Below are 23840 nucleotides of genomic sequence, written 5' to 3' on the forward strand. Positions count from 1 at the left end.
ATATATATATATATATATATATATATATATATATATATATATATATATATATATATATATATATATATATATAAAAGCAGAAGTAAAAAATGCCAATTCAGACACAAGTCTGATTCCAGGCAACTGTTTTTTAAACCCCTCTGTCCTCAGTTGCATATGATTTTGTTGTAACCGGTCTCGATAACCCAATGCTGCTCCCTCCATGGCGTGTGTCAGCAAAGGAGCATTAGACGGCCAATCCCTTTAATGCTTGTTTTGCCTTCTTATTTGTAACGAGGATTAAAGGTCTCCATACGCGTGCTCTGCTGTGCAGCTATAATGTGTGGCGTGATGTAACTGCGCAGCACGTGGCCGGGCCTTGTGAATCCACACTTCAATGCTGCCAGCTACTGACATATTAACAAAGGTCACTCTCCTTTGACACCCCCAACACCACTTCATAGTCTTCTCTGGTCCTTATCTTTACTCTAAAAACCTGACAGTAAAACCTCCAGGACCTTCACAAAATAATAGTGGCATCCACAGCAAATACCGTATAACACATAATAATAAATTACCAAACTGTATAGAATGAGACATAGATCACACAGGCGCATATATATGTATTGATCGATTCCTGCAAAGCCGAATTTATGGCAGTGAACACGAGGCAATTAGTATACGTCTTGATCAGAAGTCATAGGCCCACTCACCATGTCAAGGTAGGCCCTACTGTAATTTGCGCACGTGTCAACCACAGACGTGGCAGCACAGCACCTGCAGGTGGCGAGACCCAGCAGCTCAGCAGTACCCCTACTGTCAGATGACAGGTGGGATCTGTTCACACAGGGCAGTGCTGCTGATGTTGCTCAGTGCCAAGGGGGCTCAGCCTTACAGCAGGGGTGTTGTTGGGCTGCTGTGGTTGGCAGCTATTTGATTGTTGTTTTTTTAGGTTTCCCTGGAGGCAGCCATATTTAAAGCAGACACATGCTTCCTGCTTTGCCTGCATAGGTTGTACAGCAGAATGTGTGTGTTTCATAGATTATTACAGTCTCCAAGAAATGATTGAGTACTACGCCTCCTTCAGAGACCATGGACTCACATACAGAGTCTTATCGCAGCCTATGGTGTTGGTCTTCTGCCTTACCTTGGCTTCTGGCAGTATAAGGGTACAGCCACATGGCGTGGCCGAGCTGCACTGCCAACTTCCCAGAGAATACCGTGCAGCTGTAGCAGGATCATATAAACTCATTAGAGCCAAATTGTTTATTTGGTGCTCATTAATGGCCACGCGAAGACCACAAAACCAGGCGTCAGCCGGCCTTCTCACTGCGCCTGCCCCGAATACTGAATGGGACGGCGCAGGCGCGAGATTTACACGGGAGACTTGGCCAGCAGGAGAACCAATGCTGGCCTGGCCCTGTCAATCAAAACAGAAGGGCGTGGAAATGGGGTGGGTCAACGGAGCCATAAAAGTTAAAATTACACGAAAACGGGGGCATACTTAAATAAAAGAAATGCAGAGTTAAATTCAGGTGACATTTTCACATCTATAATGTCAGCCTGTTTAATAGCGAAAATTAGGGTGACGGAAACCCTTTAATGAGTCAGTAGTGGTACTGCCCACAGAAATCTACAGAGAATGCTGTTGCTTCCATTGCTTTGTTTTGCAGTACGCAAATTGCAGATCCACTAAACACTGATACCAGCCGTGTGAATTCCGTAATTTGTGGAACAGAACATCTGGCCGCTAATAGAACAGTCCTATCCTTGTCCGTAATGCGGACAATAATAAGACAGGTTCTATTTTTTAGCGGAGCGGACATGAGGTTCCTTCTGTTTTTGCCGCCCCATTGAAGTGAATGGTTCCGCATGCAGGCCGCAAAAAAAACAGAACTGAGGCGGAAAAAAAAATGTGTTTGTGTGCATAAGCGCTAACTGCTCAGTGTTGGATTCACCTCTACACTGCTCAGTACTGATGTGTATATAATGTCTTCCATATGATTCTGTCCTTCAATTCACACATCCAAACCCTCACCTCCACCTGCCGCTTTCAACTCAAGAATGTCTCTTGTATTCACTACTTCCTCACCCCAGAGTCAACTTAAATGCTAGTGCATGCCCTCATCTCCAGCCGGGACTAGTGCAACATTCTCTTCTGTGGCCTCTTATCTACCACCCTCGCACCATTCCCTCCAATCTATCCTTAACTCCGCTGCCTGGTTAATCCACCTCTCTCCTCGTTTCTCCTCTTCCTCCCCCTCTGCCAGTCCTTTCACTGGCTCCACATTGCCTAGTGAATTTAGTTCAAAATACTAACATATAAGGCCGTCCACAACCTGTCCCCCGTGTACATCTCTGACCTGCTTTCCTGATGGATCCCCACATGTAATCTCCGATCCTCAAAAAAACCTCCTTGCACCTAGATTTCTTGTGCATCCCTCTTACTCCGGAACTCAATACCCAGCACATCAGACTCTTTCCCCAACATCCAAACCTTCAAAAGTAACCTGAAAGCCTACCGCCTGCGGCATGCTGTCACCATGCCACCAGAAATGCAGCTTTTACCCTCCCCTACTATGTCCTTCCCCCTTCCCTTGTAGATTGTAAAATGGCCGGGATCCTCTCTCCCACAGTTCCAGTCTTTTAATAACTTTATGCTCAGTGGACTTGTGTTGCTTTATATTATGTAGGTATACCCTCTCTAAGATGTATAGTGCCATAGAATTAATGGTCCTTTTAAATAAGTAATAATGAAGATATGGGAGCAGGATCTCTGTGTATGGGTGTCATCATAGCAGCTAGTCTCCATCCAGTAGCTCAAGGAATAATGAGAATTAAAGGGTTTCTACCACCAGAAATACTGTTATGTAGCTGACTGATATAGCGATGCGCTAATGTCAGCACTACATAACAGTATGTTTCTAACGTTAGTACCTGCAGCCGTTTTTGTTAAAAAAGCGCTTTTATTATATGCTAATGAGCCTCTAGGTGCTATGTGGGCGTAAAATCAGCACCTAGAGGCTCCGTCCACTCACGCTTTATCCCGCCCAGGTCCAGTGTTGTGCCCGCCCAGCTCCTCTTGATTGATGGCACGGTCCACCGCATCGCTGCCGAAATCCCGCGCCTGCGCCGTTCACTTCTGTCTTCGGCGGAGGCGCAGTAAGTGAATGATGCGATCCTGGTGACGGATTCCTCACTGCGCCTGCGCCGACTACGTCACAGTGGGGAAACCGGCATCAGGAGAGCGGCCTTCATGTTATAGAACAGGTGGAGCTGAGCAGACTCTGCTCTTTCTGCTTTTGTTGTTCACGGGGGTGTTATCAATGATTGATAGCATTCTTTGTGTAATACAAAGATGGCTGTCGCTCAACACCTCCCTTATGTACTGGTAGCTGTTCACGGAGGTGTTCTTAAGTTTACAAAGAACAGTGATGTAAATGTATAAATTACAATTTTTAACAGAATCTTTTCCCATAAAACTATATATCAATCTGCTCAGCTCTTCCTGCTCTAGAACATGCTGATAACCTTGCATTTTGTGCTGACAGGTCCTCTTTAAGTTTAAAATTGTTAAAAATTCAATAAAAACCAAAAAAAAAAAGTTTATAATAAGAATTCAAAAATTCGGGTTTGATTAATGTCGCATTTTCTGTTGATAACTTTCCTTTGAATGGGAAACTAATGAGGGTCCTTTGATTGAGTTTCTCCCTTATGCCTAGGGCAATATGCAGTGTGGCACTTGGCAGTGGAGGAGCCGCTCTGTAGAGATTGTGGCCCCTCAGCAGATGGCAGCAGGTCCTGGGGCTCCTAGTTGCTAGAAATCTGCAGTATGAGTATGGGTTGTTTGCTTCTTGTGGTCTTCTCCTCCCTATGAGGGCCAACCAGATTACAGTAAGTGGGAAAGGCCCCAGATCCTAACCCAATTAAAGGGGCTTTCCAGGGAGAATACTTTATTAAGAATAGGGGTAAAAGCGATCTCTGCTTACTTTCTGCTGGTGTCCTCACTGCTCTTCCCTATTCCAACTCAGCACCCTGGAAATTGCCAGGAAAGCCCCCTTCAAGTCAATCACTGGCTGTTTAGGCCTTTCCTGGCATTTTTAGCCGGTTGAGAAGGGACCAGGAAGCAGATAGCAAGGGGGACCAGATCAGTGTCACAGGATTGGTGGAGGCGAGTAAGGCCTCTTTCAGACGGGCGTTGCGGGAAAATGTGCGGGTGCGTTACGGGAACACCCGCGATTTTTCCGCGCGAGTGCAAAACATTGTAATGCGTTTTGCACTCGCGTGAGAAAAATCGCACGTTTGGTACCCAAACCCGAACTTCTTCACAGAAGTTCGGGCTTGGGATCGGTGTTCTGTAGATTTGAATTATTTTGCCTTATAACATGGTTATAAGGGAAAATAATAGCATTCTGAATACAGAATGCATAGTAAAACATCGCTGGAGGGGTTAAAAAAACAAAAACAAATAATTTAACTCACCTTAGTCCACTTGATCGCGGCCCGGCATCTCCTTCTGTCTTCATCTGATCTCTGTGCAGCAACAGGACCTGTGGTGACATCATTCCGGTCATCACATGATCCATCACCATGGTAAAAGATCATGTGATTGATCATGTGATGACAGAAGGAGATGCCGGGCTACGCGATTAAGTGGACTAAGGTGAGTTAAATTATTCTTTTTTTCTTAACCCCTCCAGCGATGTTTTACTATGCATTCTGTATTCAGAATGCTATTATTTTCCCTTATAACCATGTTATAAGGGAAAATAATAATGATCGGGTCTCCATCCCGATCGTCTCCTAGCAACCGTGCGTGAAAATCGCACCGCATCCGCACTTGCTTGCGGATGCTTGCGATTTTCACGCAACCCCATTCACTTCTATGGGGCGCGTGAAAAACGCAGAATATAGAACATGCTGCCATTTTCACGCAACGCACAAGTGATGCGTGAAAATCACCGCTCATGTAAACAGCCCCATAGAAATTAATGGGTCGGGATTCAGTGCGGGTGCAATGTGTTCACCTCACGCATCGCATCCGCGCGGAATACTCGCCCGTGTGAAAGGGGCCTAAAGGATTAATTTTTTATTTTTACCCCCCTTCTGACTCATTCTTAAAATAAATCTCCCTGGAAAACCCCTTCAGGCACTTTTGGCATACCAGTGTATATTCATAATGCTGTCTAATTTGCACCCATTGTATTGGCTTGGTATCAACCTGAACCCCATAGGGCATCCACCCCACTGCTGCATAAGTGCAGGCTACTGATACGTGATCCCTGCCATTGTAGAAGCTTTATTTTCTCCATTGTCATCCAGCACATGCACCTCTTGGCTGACTCAAAGCCTGACTGTGAGCCTCGAATGTGGTCTCCAGAGGGACAAGCAGAGGAGCACAAAGGACTTTCCAGGAAAACCGTCTGGAACAAACATTCAGGGCCGCAGGTGTTCATGGTGGCTGGCATAATGCCTCTACCTGGCAGATGTAGAGGGCTATTGGGAACCCATGGCACTTCAGGGAGAATTTATGTGGAAAATTTTTGCCCTAAACAAAGTTGCAAAATTTTTGCACATGCCAGTTTAACATAAACATTTTCAACTTTTTTCATTTTTATAATCCCATTTTTCTAAAAAGCGTGTTGGGCTTAATGGAATGAAGAGGGGCCTCCCACAGCCCCAAATGTTTACTATAATTTACACCATAAACTGGAATAAATGATAGCTCCAAACTTAATAAGTTTGGCGCTTCTTACTGTAACATAGTCTTGATTATCGGGTTTTTCTGGTCTTTAGATTAATGTCCTGTCCTCACAATAGGTCACACGGCGGTCTGACACACGGCTTCCCAAACACCCAAAGCACTTTATTCTACTTACAGGATTTTGGTCATTAAAAGTGCACATAAAACATTACAGGTCTACCTGACCCAGGATTCGCTTTAACTTCCTCCTGTTTTTTTTTTTTTTTTTGCAAACCCCTTAGGAAGATAAAGCCTGAAACCCCTGAGGAAGCTTAAGCAAAACCTGGGTCGGATAGACCTGTGATGGTTTATGTAATTTTTAAGACTGCAATCTTATAAGTAGAATTAAAGCGCTTTGTCTGTTTAACCTGATAGTGCTTCGCTATTGGAGATATTCTGTCTTTTGAGAGGAAAGGCATCGGTGAAACCAAGAGGAGAAAAGCTGGGTTGAGGGAATATGAGTCAGGGAATGATGATGGTACGCACATTGTGACTACAGTTCTATAAGTAGGACTTGGTGTATACTGGGTTATTTGTTGGGCAGTGCTTCACTATTGGAGATTCCGAAGTTGAAGTTTTTGAGTGAAGGTTAATAAATTGCCACTGCAAAGAGCGCACATCGGTGACTGATGACACAGGGGAGAGGATGACGTCTGTTCCTTTTGCATTCCCCCATTCCTTAAAAGGAGCCATGCCTGTATATTGTAATAGAACTGTATTATGGGTATTTCCAGTGGACGGGTCGTGTTGGGAGGTGTAGTCAGAACTGTATTATGGGTATTTCCAGTGGACGGGTCGTGTTGGGAGGTGTAATCAGAACTGTATTATGGGTATTTCCAGTGGACGGGTCGTGTTGGGAGGTGTAGTCAGAACTGTATTATGGGTATTTCCAGTGGACGGGTCGTGTTGGGAGGTGTAATCAGAACTGTATTATGGGTATTTCCAGTGGACGGTCGTGTTGGGAGGTGTAATCAGAACTGTATTATGGGTATTTCCAGTGGACGGTCGTGTTGGGAGGTGTAGTCAGAACTGTATTATGGGTATTTCCAGTGGACGGTCGTGTTGGGAGGTGTAGTCAGAACTGTATTATGGGTATTTCCAGTGGACGGGTCGTGTTGGGAGGTGTAGTCAGAACTGTATTATGGGTATTTTCAGTGGACGGTCGTGTTGGGAGGTGTAGTCAGAACTGTATTATGGGTATTTCCAGTGGACGGGTCGTGTTGGGAGGTGTAATCAGAACTGTATTATGGGTATTTCCAGTGGACGGGTCGTGTTTGGAGGTGTAGTCAGAACTGTATTATTGGTATTTCTAGTGGACGGGTCATGTTGGGAGGTGTAATCAGAACTGTATTATGGGTATTTCCAGTGGACGGGTCGTGTTGGGAGGTGTAATCAGAACTGTATTATGGGTATTTCCAGTGGACGGGTCGTGTTGGGAGGTGTAGTCAGAACTGTATTATGGGTATTTCCAGTGGACGGGTCGTGTTGGGAGGTGTAATCAGAACTGTATTATGGGTATTTCCAGTGGACGGGTCGTGTTGGGAGGTGTAATCAGAACTGTATTATGGGTATTTCCAGTGGACGGGTCGTGTTGGGAGGTGTAATCAGAACTGTATTATGGGTATTTCCAGTGGACGGGTCGTGTTGGGAGGTGTAATCAGAACTGTATTATGGGTATTTCCAGTGGACGGGTCATGTTGGGAGGTGTAGTCAGAACTGTATTATGGGTATTTCCAGTGGACGGGTCGTGTTGGGAGGTGTAGTCAGAACTGTATTATGGGTATTTCCAGTGGACGGTCGTGTTGGGAGGTGTAGTCAGAACTGTATTATGGGTATTTCCAGTGGACGGGTCGTGTTGGGAGGTGTAGTCAGAACTGTATTATGGGTATTTTCAGTGGACGGTCGTGTTGGGAGGTGTAATCAGAACTGTATTATGGGTATTTCCAGTGGACGGTCGTGTTGGGTTTATGAAGTGTCTGCATTATATATTGTAGTAAATATGCAGTGTATTATATAATCAGATAATGTATGTTGGGAGGTGTAAGGTTTTCCGTATAAAGTTTAATATGGGAGACGTAATCTTTGTTTTTGGCATAATGGTATTCTTGGAATTCTATTCTGATTATTAGGTTATGTTAGGAGGTGTAATGTTCTGCCTCTTAGTACAGTTTAAAGGGATTTTCCAGGGTTCACACATTGATGGTCTCTCCTCAGGACAGGTCATCAATATCAGATTGGCGGGGGTCCAACTCCCAGGATCCTGGCAGATCAGCTGTATGAAGAGGCTGCAGCCCTCTGTGAGCACTTAGGCCTCTTCCTAGGACATGTGACGTCACATGTCCTAGGCGCAGCTCGGTCCCAGCAACCGCTAGCGAATGCTAGCCACATGCTTTCCCATGTAAGCTCTAAGGAGGCTTCCTCAAACAGCTGATCGGCAGGGATGCTGGGAGTCAGACCCCCGCTGTCCTCATATTCACCTTCTATGGATGTGAAGTGTGAACTGGGTCTTCACGTTGGCAGTCTGCAAGGTCTCAATCTAATTTCCTTCTTAATCCCCTCCGTCTGTCTGGGCAATACCTGTAGTTTAGAATTCCGTCTTGGTTACGGAGAAGACTTTCCTCCCTGGATTGGATTCAACCTAATTTCCTCTTATTGTTTTTATTTCTTTTCTTTTTTTTTTCTGGATTAAAAGCAAAATGAGTTCTTGCATTTTTGTTGGGAGGCTCTAGGGGACGGTCGGCTGTGCACGGCTATTTTTGTTACTATTGTTTTATACAGGTTAATTTTAGATGTTATTCATAGTCCAATTTCACAGTCTGGTAGTCTTCGCAGGTCACTGAGGTCTCCGGAGCACGATACTTTTAATAGGCAGAATGGACTTTGCTTTACATGCAATTCGCACATTTTTTTGTTTTTTAATGAAGTACCTTTACTTGCAGGGTACCCTTCGCTGATGCTGGCAGCCCTCGCATGTCCTGCTGTGACCCCCCTGCAGTTTTCGCACCCAGTATGTTATTACAGGGAGGAGGAGACGCCGGGGTTTCTCGGTTGGTGTCTCCTCCCTGGCTGTGCCACGGAGAAAGCTCAGTGACAGTGACTCTCTAAATAAAAACAAACAAACCCTGTTCGTCCCCCTACATTCCTCAGACCGTAAGTGGCTTACCCTGTGGTTAGTTAATGAGGCCAATCACTGAGGCCAGTGATTGCTGGTCCAGTGGTAATGTGAAGATGGGAAGGGAGCATTTTGGATTGGCGAGTGCATTTTTTATTTGGGCACACATTACTGGCAGGGGTTAAGTCTGTTCCTAGGCCAGACAAATTCTTTAATAGGGGGGAGTAGGGTTGGGCAATATATCGGTGTTAACGATATACCGCGGTAATAAGAAACGGCGATATGGCGATATCACAGTTTCTTAATTACCGCGGTATATGACGTCATAGGAGCGATCGCACTTGCACTGACCGCTGTCACATTGCCTGCCAGTTCTCACTGCAACCGCCCCCTCTTCGTTCCTACTTTACCTGGACTCCACCCATTGACCCGAGAACTGGCACTCATAGGCCACGCTACGGCCACCCTGAAGGCCCAAACTTTAGCAGCCAATGAGAGAGTAGAAAAGACAACGGCATCCTCACAGGCCAGCTGCGAGCCAGGCCTGTACCATTGTCCACAGCGGGGGAAAACACATGCGGACTAGGGTAATGAATAAACATGTCTCCTAGGTAATACCATCTCCTATCTTATCTTACCATCTATTGGCAGGCTCATCGGTTTTTGCAGCAGCCCCTGCATATGGTAGTTCCAGCTCTAGCGTTGAGAAATAGCACCCAAAACAAAAATATACCACTTTACCATTTACTGCCCCCCATATAAACATGAACGCCCGACCCCTCCCCATATACAGTGTACAGCACCCGGCCACCCCTGTATACAGTGTACTTTGTACAGTGCACATAGATTGGCATGTACTAGACCCAGCGGGAATATACAGGTCATGAGTCCCACCAGTATAAGCCCCATACAGTATAATGTCTCCTTGTGGCCCCCATACAGTATAACATCTTGTGGCCCCCATACAGTGTAACGTCTCCTTGTGGCCCCCATACAGGTATAATGTCTCCTTGTGGCCCCCATACAGGTATAATGTCCCCTTGTGGCCCCCATACAGTATAATGTCTCCGTGTGGCTTCCTCATACAGTATAACGTCTCCTTGCGGCTGCCCCCATACAGTATAACGTCTCCTTGTGTTTTTTTTCTTTTAAACTGGTATTTATCGCGATAAATTTCTTAATATCGTTATAGTCTGAATATTTTTGATATCGCCCAACCCTAGGCGGGAGACGGGGGAGTCTTATGTTCAGGAGCCAGATTTATCATTAGCTCAAGTGAAATTAATGGAGTGTGCAAAAATTTGCGACTTTTTCAATCGCTAAAACTGCACAAAAATTTGTGACTTTTATTGGCTCTGCGCTAAGCTCGCCAGTTTTCTGAAAGTGGGCGTGTTTTCTTATGTAAATGAATCTCTAGACCGATTTACTATTGCGACAGTTAGGATCATGCTTATCTTATGCGACTTTTTAATAGAACATACGACTTTTTCGTAAAGACGTGCGACTTTTGTAAAGCCGCTTACTGAAGGATAAACGGCTACCGTCAAACCACATTTATCACAGTATTAAAGGACCATTAATAAATCTGACTTGGCCAAAAGTGAGTTTGGACATATGTAAAAGTGGAGTAAGATGTAAGTGTAATGATAAATCTGGCCCATAGTCTTTAGCTCTGGAGGACCTGTCCTGCATCATACTGGCCACCCAGTGCAGTACTTAATCTCCCCAGTGGTGGCACTGCAGAGAAATTGAACACTTACTGCCAGGCTTACCCACAGATTACAGCTGATCACTGGGGGTCTCAGCAGGATTTGATCATTTTCTTGTCAAGGGACCCTTCTAACAAGTAGCGATAGCCCAAATTTGAAGACTTCACTCAAGATCCTCTTGTATTAGCCAAAATGGAGACCTAGTACATGCATTCATTATACAGACAACCCATTGATTCAAATGGAAACTGTGTAGGGCTACTTTCACACTAGCGTTGTTTTAATCCGGCGTTCAATTCCGACACCGGAACTGCCCGCCGGATCCGGAAAAACGTGTGAAAACGGATTACATTTGAATCCTGATCAGGATTTTGATCACAATGAAAAAATGCATTGGAAAAAACGGATCCGCCATTTATGGACTTTAGCTTTTTTTTTCCACATTTTTCGGATTTAACATGCAAAAGCCGGATCCAGTTTGACGGAACACACGGCGCCGGATCCAGCGTTAATGCAAGTCAATGGGAAAAAGACCGGATCCGGCGTTCAGTCAAAGTGTTCAGGATTTTTGGCCGGAGGTAAAAATACAACATGCTACGGTATTCTGAAAAGCCTGATCAGTCAAAAAGACTGAACTGAAGACATCCTGATGCATCCTGAAGGACGGACTCTCCATTCAGAATGCATTAGGATAAAACTGATCAGTTCTTTTCCGGATTTGAGCCCGTAGGACGGAACTCCGCGCCGGAAAAGAAAAACGCTAGTGTGAAAGTACCCTAATACACTGAAGAGCAAAAGGGTATCAATGGATTGAACTTTTGACTTTCAGGCTCCGTATCTCACCATCCACTACAGCTTTGAACGTGAGATACCATCATTTTATAGACAATCTTCTTGGCTATCTCATACATACATTGGACTTGCAGCTATTTAGCATATGATTAGTTATGCAGTTTTTTGTCATGTAGCTGCATTGTTACTGTTTTGCTCCGGGTGGTTAAACAATCTTTTTCTTGTTTGCTTCTAAAATTCTAAGTTTTCATTGTTAGTATTTTGTAAATCCACCTTTGGCTTTCAACACTGCCTGAATCCTTCTGGGCATGTTCTCCATCAGATTCAAATGTGTCTCGACTGAAATCTGTTCCCAGGTCTCTTCTACACGTTCCCAATGTTGGTGCATACTGGTTGACTAAGGGCCCTTTCACACTTGCGGCAGGACGGATCCGACATGCTGTTCACCATGTCGGATCCGTCCTTCCGCTATTTCCCCGTGCCGCTGGACCGCCGCTCCGTCCCCATTGACTATAATAGGGACGGGGGCAGAGCTCCGGCGGTGCACGGCGAAAGCCGCCGGACTAAAAAGTCGGACATGCAGGACTTCTTAGTCCAACGGCTTTCGCCGTGCTGAGCCGGAGCTCCGCCCCCGTCCCCTTTATAGTCAATGGGGACGGAGCGGCGGCACGGCGAAATAGCGGCAGGACGGATCCAACATGGTGAACAGCATGTCGGATCCGTCCTGCCGCAAGTGTGAAAGGGCCCTCACTTGATTGCAAATACAGCTTTTTCTTCAACTCTACCCACAAGTGTTCGATTGGGTTGATGTCTGGGGACTGTGGGGGCCAATCCAGCACCTCTACTTCATCGTCATTGAACCATTTCTTCACGAATCTCGACGTAACCTTCGGTTCATTGTCCTGCTGGAACACTATGTTGTCTTTTTCATACCCATAGTACTCGAGTGTACGAAGTAACTTGTCTTGTAGGATACTCACATATAGCTCAGCATTGAGACCACCATTGATTTTGGTCAAGTATCCAATGCCTTTGGCTGTGAAACAACCCCATATCAATCAGGCTTCCTCCACCGAACTCGATAGTTCTTTCAATTTCTCGATCCATTGGCCTCTTTTCCCTTGTTTCTTCCAGACCCATTTGCACCCATCAGAGCCCAGACTCTTGACTTTCGTCTCATCGCCCTTTTCTTCTGCTGTCCACTTTTTGTACTTTTTAGCAGTCTCGAGCCAACGCTTCTTATGACAAGTGGAGGCTTCTTCACCTTTTTTCGGGCCACCATTCCAGACTTGTGTAATGCGCTTTGGATGGTGCTTGCATGGACGACTGTGATCTCACTATTGTGAAGCACACGAGCCACCTCCACTGCCATGTTTGTCGCGCCAGCACTGATGGACCTTGTGATGAGTCAACTTGTTGACTCGAATATTTTGCCTCTTGGCTTTGGAATAGATGGATGGATTGACTTCATTTCGTATTTTTCCAGCTGTTATGGCACTCTCATTCTTTTAAACCAGTGGTTCTCAACCTTTCTAAAGCCGTGACCCCTTAATACAGTTCCTCATGTTGTGGTGACCCCCAACCATTACATTTTTTTCCTTGCTACGTCATAACTAATTTTGCTACTGTTATGAATTGTAATGTAAATATCTGATATGCAGGATGTATTTTTATTGCTACAAATTGAACATAATTAAAGCAGAGTAATTAATCACAAAGACATCCACAGATCCCCCCCCTAAACAGTGCCATCCACAGATCCACTTACAGTGCCATCCACAGATCCCCCTCCCCTAAACAGTGCCATCCACAGATCCCCCTCCCCTAAACAGTGCCATCCACAGATCCCCCTCCCCTAAACAGTGCCATCCACAGATCCCTCCTCCCCTAAACAGTGCCATCCACAGATCCCTCCTCCCCTAAACAGTGCCATCCACAGATCCCCCCCTCCCCTAAACAGTGCCATCCACAGATCCCCCTAAACAGTGCCATCCACAGATCCCCCCTCCCCTAAACAGTGCCATGATGGCACTGTTTAGGGGAGGGGGGATCTGTGGATGGCACTGTTTAGGGGGGGGTCTGTGGATGGCACTGTTTAGGGGGGGATTTGTGGATGGCACTGTTTAGGGGGGGATCTGTGGATGGCACTATTTAGGGGAGGGGGGATCTGTGGATGGCACTGTTTAGGGGAGGGGGGATCTGTGGATGGCACTGTAAGTGGATCTGTGGATGGCACTGCCATCCACAGATCCCCCTACAGTGCCATCCACAGATCTCCCTCCCCGACGCTCACAGCAGTATATTTATAAACTAATCAGTAACTACTTTAACTTTAATCATTGCTCATTGCTGAGCTCTTTACTTGGATTATAATTTATTTGGATATGGGATACCTTACTTTGTCTTAGCTCCGGTAATAGCAGGCAGTGCGGGGGGCGGCGCTCACTCACGGACGTCACGCGCCTGCGCCGCCTAGTGGGAGGAGCAGGCGCGTGACGTCAGTGAGTGAGCGCCGCCCCCCGCACTGCCTGCTATTACCGGAGCTAAGACAAAGTAAGATATCCCATATCCAAATAAATTATAATCCAAGTAAAGAGCTCAGCAATGAGCAATGATTAAAGTTAAAGTAGTTACTGATTAGGTTATAAATATACTGCTGTGATCGGCGTGGCCCTGTATATTCTAACCCCCAGGCAAGCTTCCCTGTCACCATGGGAACGCCTTGGGGTTAGAATATACCATCGGATTTGAGTTTTTACGATCTCACTGAGCTCGTAAAACTCAGATCCGATGGTATATTCTAACCCCCAGGCAAGCGTCCCCGTCACCATGGGAACGCCTGGGGGTTAGAATATACCATCGGATCTTCTGAGTTACTCAGCCGCAAAACAAGCACCGGCTCTGCTTGGCCCCGGGCCAGCACGGGGCCACAACCAGATCGGGGCCCCAAGCAATTGCTTGTTTTGCCTGTCTGTTAGCGACGGGCCTGGACCCACAATAGGAAGCCTCAGGCGACCCCCCGGAAAGGGCAGATCGACCCCCAAAGGGGTCGCGACCCCTAGGTTGAGAACCGCTGTTTTAAACGCTCCCAGCCAACAGGACCTGTGAAGAGAGAGACCTACTTACCTGTTACCTGCCACTTGGTTCCAGCTCTTGGACTGTCTGCACTGTCCTTCGTGTCCCTGTCTGACAACATCTGCACGGACTGTGTCACATGCACTGCTGCAGCCAATAACTGGCCTCAGCAGTGAAATGTCCCCGAGCGGTACATCATTACTCAGTTATGTGCCATTTGGGGATATGTCAGCTGGAAACGAGCGGTGGGAGCAGGTAAGTGTGTTTCTCTTCACAGGCACACCTGTTTAAAAAAATAAATCACAGACAACCCCTTTAAAGGGACACCTCCAACAGAAATTATATATATATATTTTAACGCAATGGGGCAGATTTCCTAATCTTGTTTTAGGAGTTAGTGTAAACCTATACTAGACAGTCTAAAAAATGTGCCACATTTATCCCAGTGGCTGATGCTGAACGGTAAATCTTCCGCACCTTTAGACCGTGTAGCCTAAATTTATACAACCTGTTAGTTCAGGCATGCTCAACCTGCGGCCCTCCAGCTGTTGCAAAACTACAACTCCCATCATTCCCGGCCAGCCTACAGCTATCAGCCTACAGACTACAGAAGGGCATGGTGGGAGTTGTAATTTTACAACAGCTGGAGGGCCGCAGGTTGAGCATCCCTGTGTTAGTTGGTTTACTTTCTATCAGATTTTTGCTCCGAGATTCCGTCACAATTTTTCCACATGGTGTCACGTGACCCACCGTTTCCCCTCTAAGTCACGCCCACTTTCTGCTAACAACACCCCCCCCCCCTCCAGTCCGCTGCATTTTAAGTAAAGTATTTTTGCAGTATAAAATTTAAAATTCAGTCCTATGTGTTCTAGACAAACACATGTTGTCCTTAGTCATGGCATAAAAGGGAAGGTCAGTGCGGTGAACTTCTCTTTTCTGACATGACTAAGGGCGTGTTTGTCCGAAACACGCCGGAGTTAATTTAGTGAAGCTTGCAGGAGTTTTTTATGGAATGAGTGCTGGAAACAAATTTTTTATGGACAATTACTTGTGGCCAAGGTGGCTTCCAAATTGCATTGTCTAGGGTGTAAAGAACTACAGTACTGAGGGGGGGGGGGGGGGGGTGATCTGAGCTGATCTCTTATTTTTTCTATTCCTATTATTGCAGTATACATGCAATACAAATATTGCAAGTTTTTTGTTTTGTTTTTTTAATATAAATTTCTCTCTGATGCAGACCCCTAATGTTTGCCCTGTGTCATCAATTCTGTTCCACCTTCTCCTGCATTCAGTGGTGGACCAGACGTGGTTCAGTAGCTTCCTTGCTCCCTTCATCCTCGAGTGCCGGCATGGTGATCCTATAGAGAAGTAGGTGAAGAGGCCCAGACATCTCATTCATTCATCCCTACTTCTAAATTCCCAGAAGTATATAGCTATATCTTTCTCTAGACGGTGGAGAAGGACATTGGGGGCACTGCGTACCGTAATGCTATTTATCAGAGGAATTACTGTCGCCGTGTGAAGGACAATATTCTATGTGAGGAAGAAAGGAGAACCGAGCTTCTGCAGCTGGGTGGGCAGAGTTAGCAAGACTGACTGCAATGCATTTCTGGTAGATGCAGGTGCTTAATGGTCCCATGTGACAAACTGCTGCCTGCCAACAGAAAGTGAAGAGACCGGAGGGGTGAGTAAACAAGCTAAAATGACAGTATGATAGCTCTGTTTCTCTTTATAAGCCTGATAAACATGCGAATATAGGAGCAATGTGAGAAGCCCTGACCAGCCACACAATTGGGACACCATTAGTGAGGTCACAACCCCTCACTCCTCCTTAGCCAAATTGATGTTCTGACAGAGTGTTAATGGGGTTGTCTCATCTGATATAATGGGGGCATATCGCTAGGACCCACCGCTGGGACCTGCACCTATATCAAGAACGGAGGGAGCTAAGGCTACTTTCACACGAGCGTTCGGAGCGGATCCGTCTGATGTTTCATCAGACGGATCCGCTCCGATAATGCAGACGTTTGCATCCGTTCAGAACGGATCCGTCTGCATTATTACTTAGAAGCAGCGTTCAGGTGTCCGCTCACTGAGCGGAGCGGAGGCTGAGCGCTGGCAGGCGGATGCATTCTCAGTGGATCCGCCTCCACTGAGAATGCATTAGGGCCAGACGGATGCGTTCGGGGCCGCTCGTGAGCCCCTTCAAACGGAGCGCACGAGCAGACACCCGAACGCTCGTGTGAAAGTAGCCTAAAGTGGTGGCTAGAGGACTCCGGTCCGGCCACCACCAAGCGCTCTCCCATAGAAGTGAATGGGACCGGCCACTGCTCCCATTCACTTCTGTGGGCCCGACGGAAATAGTCAAGCTTGCACTCGGCTATGTTCTGTGGCCCCATAGAAATGAATGGAAGGCGGCTGCGCATGCGCAGTGCACCCTTCACCACTTTCGAGGCTCCGTTTAGGAGGAAGGCCTATCAGAGAGTGGGGTCGTATCCTAGCGATATGCTCCAATTGTCTCAGATGAGACAAACCTTTTAATTGAGACTCCCTGCCATGCTAAAAGTACAGAAAGAGGAGGTTCTAGAGCAAGAACAGGAACTAGTACATGGAGTGACTTCAAAATGAAACATCCAGATGACTATCCGCCTGTTTTGTGATATAAAAAGATAGGTTCTCAGTATGTTTTAAAACATTTTTGATAGAAGTTTTCCTTTTTAAAAGATGTGAAGGAATTAAAAAGGGAATTTAGTATATGTTAAAAATATGAAAGCTGCGTCTTAAAATATTTTGGGTGATGATATGGTTGATTTATATCACAAGCCCACAACCTGATGCTGCAGTACCGAGAGGTGTAAACCTGTTTCCCGCTGATTTTGGTCAGCTGCCGTGTTGTCATAGCTGAGCCAAATTACCAAATCCGTCAATGACCCCACATCTGAACATAGGAATGACAACATTCAAGCCAGAAACAATACACATAAATCATGTAGATCTTGTTATAGTTGATGGTTTGGATGCAGGTGAGGTCTTCTCGACCACCATGCATCTGACCGATCAGCGGAGGACATTACAATCACATGAAGCAGCACTACTGACAGAATTCAGATGAACTGTATCTCAGGCCAGAAGATATAAAAAAAAAATGAGAAAAGCAAAAATGATCATTTTTAATGATGCGTAAATTTTCTTCTGGTGAGTCTCCTTTTATATAATATTTGATATACAGCTTTAATAGGGATATTGTTTCTTTTGGCAATAATATGAAGGTGATAATTAAAGGTACACTAGTCCTAGAAATGAATGAGTTAAAAAAAAACAAGACAAGAAGACTCAAAGGGGTTTTCCGCAAATATTAAGGAAAGATACTAACCTGCAGAGCCTTCTGAAAAACTCCTACTTACCTGCTCCCTAATGCTGCGGTCCTGTGTGCTGGCTCCTGGTTCTCCATCTTCTGGACCAAGGCTTGTTTTCTTCTGGCCGAAGCATGGACATGGCCACATGCACTGCTGCAGCCAATGACTGGCCTCAGCGGCTTTGTGTCAATGTGGAAACCCCTTAAAAGATGCTTGCATATAGAAATCTGTCATGGGTCTATCTCCTCCTGGTGTCCTTTATCTGGTGGCATTTACTTAGTGGGATCTTGGTTTAGTTTCCATTATTAGTTCAAGGGTTCCTTTGGAAGCAAGCTGCCTTCAAGCAAGAGACAAACCACCTTCTTTCTCCAAACTTGTTTTAGATGAAATTATATCGAATGACTGTCTGCCAATCAAACGTGCGCAGGGGCGGTCTGGGAACTGAAAGTGGTCCTGGAAAAAAATAAAATGGCTTTTGATGCTCTTAGCTTTAATTAAAGGAATTATCCAGAAAATTTAAATGATGACCTATCCTCAGGATTCGGACTCCCGCCAATTAGTTGCTTTAGGGAGTCGCTGTGCTCTCCGGAGCTCTGGTGAGCACTGTGGGTTCCCAGCAACTCTCACAGCGCTGTACATTGTGGCTGTGCTTGGTATTGAAGCTGAGCCCCATTCACATCTATGGGGCTGAGCTGCAACTAGGCCATGTGACCGATGTACTGTAATGTCACATGCCCTAGAAAGAGATCGCAATGGTCATGGATAGCCGACCTCTTCTAACCGCTAACTCCCCGACTCCTGGGACCACCGCCGATATGATATTGATGAACGATCCAGATGATAGGTCATCAATATTATTTCCAGGATAACCCCTTTAATGCTGAGAGCATCAGATCGCTATGTACCCAACCAGCGGCTGTGAGGAAGGCTTGGGCATCCCCCTGGGATCCGGCCCACCAGGAAATGTGTGAGGTCTATGGGCAATCCGCCCCTGAACGTGCGGCCGGAGGGGCCTTGATGTGTTGTAATTGAGCTGCAATTTGTTGTTAAAATTGTGGGGGCACAATTTATCTGGCGTCTGCCCATTGGAGGAGGGTATCTAATTATTTGCAGGGTTGGTTCTCACAGATCATCCTTTTCAAGCAGCTGACTTACCACTCGTGTTAAAATCGGATAGATTTTCCTTGTGTGTTGCCGATATATCTGAAAACCACTGACGCCAAACCCTGCTGCACCGGCGTAATGCATTTCAATGAATGAATTATTGGAGCAGCTAATAGCTGTGATATCAGCTTCAGTTCAGTCATCAGGTTGATCTCCGGCTAATCAGAAAGAAAAGCTCACGCGTCTGTTTCTCAGCTCCAAGTAGGACATAGATGTGACAGTGCGGCCATTTCCAATCTCCTGCTGCCTAAGAATTGTGGGAATTGGTTTGTATTCATTGTGGGGAGTTTATTAACCCCTGTGTGCTAGTAAAGTGGTTTCAAAAAGGTGCAAATTTGTGCCACACTGACCATTTTTCGGAAAGGTTGGTGAGGCTTAGTGGGACTGGCAAGCCCTGAAGTTGGCAGAAATTATAGGTTAAATCTATGTCCACTCATAGGCAGTGTAGATCTGACTATCTGTGTAGATGCCTGTGGACATCTTAATAAATTAGCCTCATCTTTGACCAGCCCAGAGATCGATCAAGATTACGATTACTGGGATCTGCAGTGACTAGCTTTAATCTTTGGAGGAACTCAGCAGCAAGTCTTCATCCAATTATTGGACTGTCCATGCAATTAACAGACATGCTGGGTCCTCCAAAGTGAGAGCCGTGCTATGTAACCTTCTCCATCGAATCGATTCTTCTAATCAACCAGAGTTCTTTACCTGTGGGGGGTGTCCCCAAAGATGAAGACGCCGCAGCGCGAGTGCAGAGGCTCTGCTTCCCTGAAGAGTAACAGCGCATGCACAGTCTAGTAGTGGAAGCAGAGCCTCTGCGCAGCTACTCAGAGCAGGTGCCAGTGACGGGTGAGGATGTCCACAGGACAGAATTTTTTTTAAATTTTAAAATGATTTTGAAGCTGGTAATACACATGATACCTGGATGTCTTGCCTGACCACCCTCCTACATGTGTGTGATTAGCTTGACCACGTGTGCATGTGATCTGAATGGTGTCAGACACCTCAGGTGGCTGCTTATCTCCCTGAGGAAAAAAACTGTTGACCATGTTGAAATCCAACGGCCCGATCCATCTTTGCCTCAACTTCTTCCTTTGAGGGAGAGCCTGGGGGCCCCCATACACAGATGGTTGGCTGGTCCCTCTACAATCTGCAGGTTTTAGCCCTCATATATCAAATGTGTTTGGCTTAGTTCACATATTACCATAGACATGAGGGTAATTCCACTGTCAGCCATCTGATTGCTTCAGACCACTGGAAATTTTGTCTTGCCTTTTGCTGACTGTTTCTTTCTTTTCTCAGTGACAGATAGACCTTGCAGCGTTGGACCTTCTCCATTCTTCTCACCCCTTCCTAATGTGCCCTATAATTCCACTGGATGCTTGAGATGGACTGGGACACCTGTGCAGCCATGCAAGTGGGAATGCGTGTGGTGCGAGGAGTCGACTGGAAATGGATAAACCAGGACAACGGCGAAGGCAGTGTGGGTACCGTGGTGGAAATTGGACGGCAAGGCAGCCCGACCACGCCTGATAAAACCGTGGTTGTTCAGTGGGATCATGGCACTAGGACAAACTATCGCACTGGATTCCAAGGAGCTTATGACCTGCTGCTGTATGATAATGCCCAGACAGGTATGCACCAGCATATACACTGAGATGGTAAATATCGGCATAAAATGTAAACATTGTAATTACTTTGCTTTTCCTTTTGTTGTGCCGATTTTGAGTTAGGCTACTTTCACATTAGCGTATTTTGCGGATCAGTCATGGATCAGCAAAAAACGCTTCCATTACAATAATACAACCGCATGCATTCGTCATGAATGGATTGGGTTGTATTATGTCTTCTATAGCCATGACGGATCTTGAACACCATTGAAAGTCAATGGGGGACGGATCCGTTTTCTATTGTGTCAGAGAAAACGGATCCGTCCCCATTGACTTACATTGTATGTCAGGACGGATCCGTCTTGCTCCGCACCACATCACGGACAGAAAAACGCTGCTGCTTGAAAACGCTAATGTGCAAGTAGCCTTATATGCATTTTTCTTCTCTATTCACACCCTAAGTAAAAGTAAAAAAATAAATAAATTGTACTTCCTCCTTCATAGTCTGTAAGTGGATTATTTCTGCTCTCCTAACAGCTCAGTCCTTACTGGTCCACTGTCCTCAGAGCTCCCACAATGCACTGCTCTCTGAATGAAATCCAGTAAAATTGTGAAGTTCGCATTCTGGCTAAGCACCAAATAAAATATTGTATAACTAAGAAGATGTACAAGATAAGCAAAGCAACGTATGAAATATTTTCAGCATTTTTATGTAGATTTATAGTCTGGGATGTTGTATGAAAGTGGCCTTCTCCTTTTTAAAGTGGTTGTCCCATTAAGACAACTTATTCCATACTATGGGTAGGGAATAAGTGTCTCATTGGCTGACCGCTGTGGCCCCTCGCCAATCATAAGAACAAGGGCCCGTGCCCCCGATGCTTCTGACAGGAAAAAAGAAATCCATAAAAGGTTGAGCTTTCTTTTTTTATTGTTAGTCATGTTTCAGTACAGACGCACTTTGTTTGCTGTTTTGCTCAACATGAAAAACCTGTATATTGAATATTCCATAAGTGCCTACATCTCAGTACACTAGTGTTTTGGACCAACTATTTTAGTGGCCAGACAACAAGAACTGTCATAGGCCCCAGTCGAAGACAACCTGTTCTAGGGCTCCCTGACTACCAGGATACCTTCAGCCTTGGTTTTAGGATAGGCTCCATCGATTGATGTAAAAGGTAATTGACTTGCGGAATCCAGAGATCATCTGCCCAGTGAATATTATGTCATTATGTCATGTTTCTGGTCACTAAAGGTTATCCTGCTCCTCAGGTGTCCGGCATCCAAATATCATTTGCGACTGTTGCAAGAAGCACGGGATTCGGGGAATGCGCTGGAAGTGTAAAGTCTGCTTTGACTATGACCTGTGCACTCAGTGCTACATGAACAACAAGCACGACCTGTCCCACGCCTTCGAGAGATACGAGACTGCCCATTCTCGGCCGTAAGTATGGAGGCAGGACTAAGCGGTAAACAGTTCCATGTTTTCAGGGGTTATTTTAATGCTCATGACCATCTGATGATGCAGCCTCATGATCATTTGATGTTGCTGGCTCATGATCATCTGATGTTACAGGCTTGAAGCCTGAGGCTGCACTACTGCTACGTTTTGATTTCCTCCACTGATGTCTGTCAGTAGGGACCTGATTAGGATTGAAATGAAATAAGATCAGATTGCAACCTTCTTTAAAGGGTTTCTCCAGGCTTTTTACAAAACCTGTCCTTTTTTTCTCTCCTGTGGAAGTTTGGTTAATAATTAACCGTCCCTCATGCCATCTCTGCTGCTCACAGGCTGTGGGCTCTTCCGCATGGGTCCTGTCTGGATGTGTGCTCTTCTTGTTCAGCTACTTAATAGTAAATGCAGATGAACAGGAGGACAAGGGAATACATCCGTTCAGACCTAAGCAGGAGAGCCCACAGCCGGTGTGAGTGCAGAGGAGCCAGCAGCATCAGGGGAGCGAGGGACGGATAAGTATTAACCAAACTTTCACAGAAGAAAGGACAGGTTTTGTAAAAAGCCCAGAGAACCCCTTTAAAGTGATATTGCAATCACGGGAGGGGGGGGGGGGGGGGGGATCTGATGTTAGGAACAACATCTAAACAACTTTTCATCAAAAAATTATATAAAAAATTATAAAAAATATAAACAAGTATTGCTGCGTCCAAAAATATTTTTCCTGTTACGCCGTAACGTAAAATAAAAAACATATGATTTTGCCATTTTGTGGACACCTTATCCCCCCAGAAATGTAATAACGGTGATAAAAAAGGTTGTATGTACCCAAAAAATGGTACCAATAAAAAGTTTGTCCTGCAAAAAACAAGCTCTCTTATAGCTCTGTGGACCGAAATATAAAAAAGTTATGTCAGAAAAAGGCGATGTAAAAAAGTTTTTTCAAAAGGTGTTTTTTTTTTTTATTAGTAATAAGAGTATACAAATTTGGTATCGTTGTAAAAATATATTGAGCCACAGAATAAGGATGTAATTTTTAGCGCACGGTGAACACCGTTAATATCAAAACCCCAAAAACTTTGGAGTTGTGGGTTTTTTTTTTATTTTTATTTAACCCCACAAAGAATTTTTGTTTTCCAATACAAGACATGGTAACTTAAATGGTACCATTAAAAAATTCAACTTATCCAGCAAAAAATAAGCCCTCATATGGCTATTTGAATGGAAAATGTAAAACGTTATGGCTATTGGACTGTGGGGAGGAAAACACAAAAATGAAAATGGGTTAATGGAGCCTATCTGTAGAACCAGCCACAGTCTGTGGACAAGAATGGCAACAATAACTCTAGTCCTGACAGACTACCAGTATGAACAGGCCCCAAAGGTGGGCAAGTTCCTACACCGGATACCTAGAATCCTATCTCACCCTATAGGACCCTGGAACTAATGTCAGATCAAACCACGTGTTGCCAGTCTCGCAGATCTCCTGACACCTGTCAGTACCCCCCCTTCTGCGGGAGACCTCCGGGCACCCAGGACCAACCTTATCCAGATAAGACCTGTGAAAGGCTTTCACCAAACGAATGGCATTCTCGTCAGATGCCGGTACCCACATCCTCTCCTCTCCTCCTCTATCCTCTCCATAACCCTTCCAGTGAACAAGATACTGGAGAGATCTACGGAGAATTCGAGAGTCAATAATCTTGGCAATCTGGAATTCCAAACTACCGTCCACCATGACAGGAGCGGGAGGCAAGGGGGACGACTCCAAAGGTTCAAAGTGTCTCTTCAACAAAAATTTGTGAAACACATTATGAATTTTCAGAGCCCGAGGAAGTTCAAGACTAAAA

General features: G+C 45.4%; 1 protein-coding gene across 9 annotated transcripts in view; it reads left to right on the top strand.

The window, feature by feature from the left end:
• MIB2 (MIB E3 ubiquitin protein ligase 2) overlaps positions 1-23840 on the top strand; it is a 127174-nt gene that overhangs the window by 40946 nt on the left and 62388 nt on the right. For 5 of the 9 annotated variants that reach the window (XM_040428116.1, XM_040428154.1, XM_040428098.1 and 2 more), the window contains 2 exons: positions 20309-20564; positions 21810-21981. In XM_040428116.1, coding sequence (XP_040284050.1) covers positions 20309-20564; positions 21810-21981 — 428 coding nt within the window. Of the gene's footprint in view, positions 1-20232; positions 20565-21809; positions 21982-23840 lie in introns of all 9 variants that reach the window. The other 4 variants (XM_040428106.1, XM_040428124.1, XM_040428130.1 and 1 more) reach the window with 1 other exon arrangement.

Source organism: Bufo bufo, chromosome 1 (assembly GCF_905171765.1).
Source record: "Bufo bufo chromosome 1, aBufBuf1.1, whole genome shotgun sequence".
Lineage (NCBI taxonomy): Eukaryota > Metazoa > Chordata > Amphibia > Anura > Bufonidae > Bufo > Bufo bufo.